The sequence below is a fragment of the Engystomops pustulosus genome, chromosome 2, assembly GCF_040894005.1.
Source record: "Engystomops pustulosus chromosome 2, aEngPut4.maternal, whole genome shotgun sequence".
In the NCBI taxonomy this organism is placed as follows: Eukaryota; Metazoa; Chordata; class Amphibia; order Anura; family Leptodactylidae; genus Engystomops; species Engystomops pustulosus.
The window spans coordinates 88,643,355-88,651,049 of NC_092412.1; the positions used below are offsets into that span (position 1 = coordinate 88,643,355).

At 34.8% G+C, this 7,695-nt stretch overlaps 1 protein-coding gene across 11 annotated transcripts in view; it reads left to right on the forward strand.

Annotated features, from left to right (window-relative positions):
• Nucleotides 1-7,441, forward strand: part of MBNL2 (muscleblind like splicing regulator 2) — a 95,403-nt gene extending 87,962 nt beyond the window's left edge. For all 11 annotated transcript variants that reach the window (XM_072135451.1, XM_072135444.1, XM_072135446.1 and 8 more), the window contains one exon: nt 3,870-7,441. In XM_072135451.1, the coding sequence (XP_071991552.1) occupies nt 3,870-3,997 (128 nt within the window). In that variant the 3' untranslated portion in view covers nt 3,998-7,441. The remainder of the gene's footprint in view (nt 1-3,869) is intronic.
• The last annotated feature ends 254 nt before the right edge of the window (nt 7,442-7,695 follow it).

The window sequence follows — 7,695 nt, forward strand, 5'->3', positions numbered from 1 at the left end:
AAGTATTGGTCTTTCTGTTTTATGTTTCCTTGAATGTTTTGCAATTCTTGACTAAGGGGGCATTATAATCCATCTCCAGCTTTCCCCATGGATATGTTAAATAAAGGCTGCTCTACATGATATTAGTTTGTCATTTCACTATATAAAGCAGTAGTAAACCCAAGACTTGACCCAGTCAAGGAGCCTGTTCCAGTACTTGATGTGTAAGTGACATTGGCACAGAGCTTGACAAATCACTATGAGCCTGGTGCCTGGTAGTATGTCTAGAAATGTGCCACCTATTATATATGATTTAAGTCCAACATGATTCTTTTATTCTATGGTCCCAGGGCTAATGCTAATGTTGTGACCCTGACCTTTAAATGTATACAGAATACATGATCTAATAAAGATTTTGAAATATTCATATGGTTTTCTACGCAAGCAGGTTCTTATCTGCTTTTGATCATTAACCTGCATCTACAAGTTTGAAGATTTCATGGAAATATTTGTATTATAAACAGATTAATTCATACATTTGAATCAAGTACAGCAGATTTAGTGGTCGTACACTGGGAATAATAAACGGTTTATATCAAAAGACTACACCTATAAAGTCATGCCACAGATACAATTTTCCTGAACCAAAAGTGGACAACTTTAAATCTTTTTGAATATTCATCACAGTATTGCATTGTATAAGTTTTTAGCATTATTCACTAGTTAGCGTGCACACTTTTGTTGTTGCAGAGTATGAGGGAATATTCCATAGCCCTTTACTTTTTGGTGAAAGAGAGATACAAATAAAATATATTGGATAACTTAACATTACAGGAAATTATAGACGGCCTGTGCGTCTGTAAGGATAGCTTTTAAGAAACTTAAGTTATGGTGCAGTATCAGCACTTACTCATCTTTTTCACATGTAGTGTGTGATGGTAGGATCACAAAGTGTAATATAGGAGGCTCGTGGCCAACCATGGACTAAAGCTCCATAGTTTTTATACCATGGCAATAATGCCAACATCTTAGGAAAAGGAGAGAGCTACATCAGATCAATTTCCAAGCTTTAAAGGGATGGGCTCCAAAAAGGACTATCTAATGTTAGTAGCACACAACGCTGGTCGATCTGTAAATTGTGGTCTGTGCACTGGCCTGATTTGTACAGACCAAACAGTGTGGAGGATGGAACTCAGTTCTGCACTGTTGTATTGCACTGATGCACAGTGTACGGTGCAGGAAATCTAGCCAACGCATGGTCTGGTATTCACAGAACGACCATGGTTGTGTGCTTCAAGCCTTAGTTGGAGTATATGGTAAATGTGATTGTAAAGGTTAGCACAAAAACAAAGGGCTCAAAAACAAAAAAAGACTGAATGCATTTCCTGCATAAATCTATTCTAGCCTGGGTCTATATTGTCTAAGCGCACACAAATTACGTAGTGGTACACAGAGCTTGCCAAATCAGTCAGTTTGCCTCAGCATTATCCTCCTGTATCCACTTATTTAAGACAAAATCAATCATGGCAAGCACCAAAATACGACTTTTTGCATGCCAGTTTGTATTGTGCAGACATGATAAAATGCCATCATAATCTTTTTAAACCTCCTAAAACCTACTGTACCATGACTTGTAGCAGCAAATCTCTGCTTAGCTTATGACTGAGGCTGGCCGCAACTGTAGACAGACAATCTAGCAACAACAAAGATGTTCTGCTGAAATTTGGATTTCTTCTCACAACAAGTTAGTGAAAAATGCCACAGACATACTAGTGGAAATAAAACACAGCCATTAGACATTATTCATATGATTTGTCTGCTTTTACCTCGACAAGGACTTGTGATTCCAATTAATGTTACCTTGTATTTTCCAAATTGTAGCACCAGGTGACTGCTACCTCCATGACAGCAAGGCTAGTAATCCAATAAACCATTTGTCTGTTACACACAACTAAGGTACCTTTTAAAGGTTAGGGCACCCTAAAATATTCTACAAACTGTAGCCTATGGGTTTCTCTTAAATAAACTTACTAAAACCAAAGTAAAAGAAAGATACTTTCCTGTACTTTGACTTACAAAGATGAATGTTTATCCAGATAAGGAAAAAGGAATGCATAACAATCTTCAGTGCCATTAATATGAGCTGGAGCAGTATGGGACATGACTCTTGGCAATTTGGATATAAATAATAAGTAGTAGAAGTATCATAAAAGACCAGAATATCAATATACCGTATATAAGACGGGTATAAGCCGAGACCCCTAATTTTACCATCAAAAACTGGGAAAACCTATTGACCCGAGTGTAAGCCGAGGGGGGGAAATGCATTGGTCACAGACCCCCCCCCCCCCCCAGTAGTATACACATAAATTGATTTAAGAAGAAAGTTAAAAAAAAATTGTGCCACAAAAGATAGACTGGTGGTAGCCTTATAGCTGTTAGTCTGGCTGCTGGGACCCCCAGGAAACAGGTCACTGAATATGGAAATGCACTCATTGCACTTCCATGGGATTTCCAGGATCACTAGGAACGCTTGGTGCAATAGCTAATTCATACCGGACAGCCTCCAAAACTTAATCTTTTCAAATCGTATAGCCGGCAAGGAAAATGAGACTTATAAAACCTAAAAGCAGGTAGCAATGTTTCTGACATCAGCAGGTGGAGTTTTCTAGCAAATTTACATCTACTTTCCAAAACATATAACAGATTAGATAAATGCCACATACATATCTTTATGAAAACATAATTCATTTTCAATACTTGCTAACAAGCCTTTGCTTTATATGTGCTTTCAACCCCCTGTGTCTTAGAGGCATTCTGCTGTATAATCTCTGTGCTTGCATTCTCTAGGTGAGAAATATATCATTAGAAGAGTATAATTTCTCAACAAATCTGATTATATATTGTTTCCCATGGGCTGAATAAGTATTGGATGTAAATCTGAGTATCTTGCTTTCTGTCTCTGGCCATGTCCACATTGTGAGATGCTGTAATCTCCTAGCATTGTATTTTGTGGATGTATGAATAGCGGTGATAAGCATCATCATGATTGTTATCCATGAGAATCATGCACATCATCTTTTCTTCACTGTTTAGCCATTACAACACACTATTATTGAGGTCTTAAAGAAATGGGGATATAATGGACATAAAGTAGTTGCATTTCTAGTGTCTTACTTACATTTGACTGATCCTTCTTTCCAACTAGTCCTCCTGACGGCCAGCATAAAGCACCTCTGAGAGGGCCTAGATCTGGTCATATAGTCCTTAGAAAGATACCTTTACTAATATTCTTACAGAAGGGGTAAGCAAACACTGGACAAACATAACAATATATCTCTGAACACCCCAGTCATTTTACCAGACTTATCCATCAATTGGATATTATTAAAAGGTTCTCAAAGTAGATTCAAAACCTTTTCATGGCATAATATTACATTAGTATTATTATGTCAAAATGTATACTGTAAATCCTGGCTTCAAGGTCTCATTGGAAATGTACATGTTTTTTCCAATTATTAGTTTCATGGTATTTTTCCTAAAGAACCTCCATCATCTGAATCATCAGCGTATAAATTCACATGTGACACATGTAAGGATTTTTGTGACCTATGTAGCAGTACATCACTGCTTAACACCTTGGTACAGACATAAAAACGGATTTACAAATAGAAAAGTTTTGTTGTCTCTGCCTTAAGGGCTGGTTGAATATTTTTTTACAAAGTTTTAAACAATACAAGTTTCCATTGTCTGTAACTTTGTCTTTTGCTTCCTTAAAAGTAAATGTATCTAGAGATATCCTTCATGGTGGAATGATTCTATGAATATGCTCTTCTGTTTTTGTTGTCTTGATTTAAGAAATAACTTGCATCATGTCTTCCTTTTACCAGATCATACTGAAATAATAACCAAGAGCGGAGTAGAGCACCAAGAAGATTCACAGAAGATAGCAAAGCATTCATATTGTACATACTATCCAGTCTCCTCCTCTATAGAGTTGCCACAAACTGCATGCTAAACAAAAAGGATCTTGTTCTCTTAATGGACAAACTACAAACTCTTAGAAAGCTAGTGCTGCTATATTCTAAATTGATCATATATATGGTATGCGTAATATATTCCAACATAAAATAGTTAACTACCTGATACCAGCTGTGATGTTAGTGGGTAAAGTTTACTTTTTAATATTTTGTATACCTGGCTCCCACTTGATAATACTGTCTTATCTCCTATCACATCCCAAACCAAGGGTTTAGCCCTCCCTGTCCTAATGTATATTGTAAATGTTGCGAAACATTTAGGAGACACCAATATTTTTGTGTTCCGTTGGCTAATATAAAATATTAGATTGTGAATATGAGTAAAACATTAGAGATTATTTTAGCCATTACTTTAGGGGTTTGTGAATGTCCCATTTGTAGAGAAGACCAAGAAGATTAAAACAATTTCTCAAATGTGGAAACAAAGGCTTAATTTAAAGCACAAATTCTAAGCAGAAAAACTGGTCTTGTACGCAGTGTAAAAAAAGAGAAAGCTAAACGTTCTTGTGTTGGAATAGATGTGAATTCAAAAAATAAGCAAAAAGGACAAAAAAAAAGTGTTCATTTGCACAGTATGACTGTCATACACAAGAAAGTCTTGAATACCTTTATTTTAGTTGTGAGCATATAATGTTTTTTAACCAAGACTTTGCAGAAGTGCCTAAATTTCACCACAGTACAACAAACGCAAAAAGTATACGACTGCTGCCAACCTCCCAGTTACCAACAAGTGCAAGGTTAAGAAATAGAGCAGGTTGGGTACCAGGTTATTACAGCTTGACAAGGCATTGGAGGAGGAGTTTTCTTAGATAATCGAATGTACAAACGTATATATATATATAAATATATATAAATATATATATATAAGTCAGTCACAACATAAGAGTGACTCTAATCTATAGAACATATTACATTTTTTAAATGTAGTAAGAGTTTTATTTCGACCCTGTGCAGTGCTCAAGGGGCCTGCAAAACACTGCAGAGCAATGCATTACAGGCCTACAGTGCTGAAGCATGCAGCCACAGCAGGCGCTAGGGAGGATTTGTAGGATCACACGATTGACTGCAGGGTCTATAGTGTTATACATTTTTATAATTGGATTTAGAGAGTTGTAACAGGATTACAGCACAAGACTAAATAATATTGTGTTTAAAGCATATTTTATGTCTGAAGAGTTATGAAGAGTTGTTGCTTATATGAGAAATATTGAAGACAAAAAAAAATACTATGGATAAAGCAAATTTTTTGATGTTTACTTTTACAGTAGGCCGTTGATTTACATGGTAATGTCTGTACAATTAATATGTAATTTAGTTTATTTCAAGCACTATTGTACCAAATACTTCATGTTTCTGTGTTGCACATATGTCACACAAAGTATGTTGTTGCTGAATAATGGATATGAAAACAGAACAGCTGTTATACCTGAATAGTATACTTAAGTGTTAGAAATATGTTATTTTTTTCTCTTGTAAAAAAATATTAGTGATTGCAGTATTTTAAGAAAAAAAAATTCAAGAGTTGAATGTAAGCTATTTTTAATGAGGGCAGCCTTTTCTAAAAGAAGGCGCTGTAATTCTATAATCGGTGATCAGGAAAAGATTCTGCCTTTTATTTTTATTTTGTGTTTTATTTTGTAATATATGTACAATGTTTGATTTCCGATCTTCTATTAAAGAAGCAGGTCTGATTACTCAGCAGAACTAAATTGAAATCCACTTGAAAGAGAGTATTTTAATATTTCGTATGTATCACTGAGGTGACCTATTCAAGCTTATGATCTAATCTATAGTGACGTTTTTTTTATTATTAGTTACCGGACCAGTGACCAGCCATCATATTCCATCACTAATTTCAGCCATTTAACCAAATACAGCCTGAAACTATTTATATAACAAATAGTACCATAATAGAGGCATTGTTATACAATATACCAATATATTACAACTCATAATAGTCCTGTCTTTGACAATTATAGCTTACTCATATACCAAATCAGTTTTATCTTACCATGAACATTGCTTTAAATGTAACAAGTTCACCTTAATATTTATACTAGGCATTTTAAGGGATTTTTTTTCACTCCAAAAATCTTCTTTCACCAACCACTTGTAGGTTATGGCATCATACTTACTCATATATAGTGTATCAGTTCTATCCAATATACGAGTGGGGGCCTAAAATGGCTGGCCTGTGTTTAAATTTTTACTTATACCTATATTTTATTATTTTTTAAAGAAAATTTTACTTTTGGATGACTTATTTGTGTTTTTGTATTTTTGTTTTTGTAATGTCCAACAATTAAAGTAACCTCTTAAATAATGCATAAAGTATGTAATGCTTCTGTTACATGGACAGCAGCAGCAGGGCGCGTTCACACTAGCTTCTTTTTACCATTTGTACAGTAGTGTTTTGTAGTCTGCACTCCATGCACTGCAATTGAAGGAAAAGCCTTCAGAGATATGCTTTCCCTTACATTTCGTTTCTGTGGTGTACAGACTGGAAAACTGATGCAAGAATTAACTTAAAAGGTAAAAAAATTAAAGGATTTTAATGTGAACAACTCATAAAGTTCTAAGACAAATATGATTGTTACGATTAGATACATAAAAACCGAGTACTGGGCTGTTTTAAAGCAACCTGTTCATGGCTGCTCTAAATGACTTTCCTTGCATTAGACTATGTACATTTCCCATCATAGGGGAATATTACAGGAGCACAGGAAACTGCAATAAAAAAGTGCCATAACATACAGAAACCATAAAATCATATCTACCACTATTTTAATAATTATAATAGCTACATTTAAGATAACGGTAAACACCAAGTACTGTTACCACACACATTCTTATAAAGGATTAGAACATCATGGCTGAATTCATTGAGAAACAGCGACCACTCTTATCAGTGGGTCGTTTGTGGTATTGAAGCTTAACTAGATTCAAGTGAATGAAGTTGATCTACAACATCACGTTCCTAAGGAGTGGTGCTATTTCTGGATGAAAGCAGCCATTTTAATCTAATCTAACACAACAATCATAAGGTAGAAACCCACTGCCATCTAATTATAATCCAACAAATAAGGTAGTCAATATATATAATTTCTAAGCAATAGTAATGCCTGTTATATTGGTTTACCCCAATCTCTATATAGTAAGAAGTCATTTATACCACTGCAGAACCTTCTTAAGGCAAAATGTTTAAAGATTGTTGAAGACAAAGCGTTCTTTTTATATGACAAGAAACCAAGACCAGCACCAAAATCCCCTGTCACTGATGTGTCTTTATGAGGTTGCTACATGCGCAAGTTAAGAAGAAAAGACGACGTTTTGCATCTGCACTGTCCTACTTCAAGGTCTTCTCTTTGTATGGGGATGTAAAATATTGCAAAGTTTAATAAATTATTTTGGTGCAGGAATTATTCTTGTTTATATTTTTCCAGTAAGATTTGCAGCTACCTTTTTAGTAAATACTGGACATTTGCACTTTTCAGCATATAAACTAATCTCCTTATTTCTACATCATTGTTTCTGTTTTGTTTTAAAATTAATCCATGACCACAAAGAAAAGAAAATAATATTATAAATATAGCGGCTACGGAGCCTTACTTTTAACTTACTTACAAGTTTAGCCTTTATAACTATTTTGGGGTATATATTTTTATTTACATTTTTG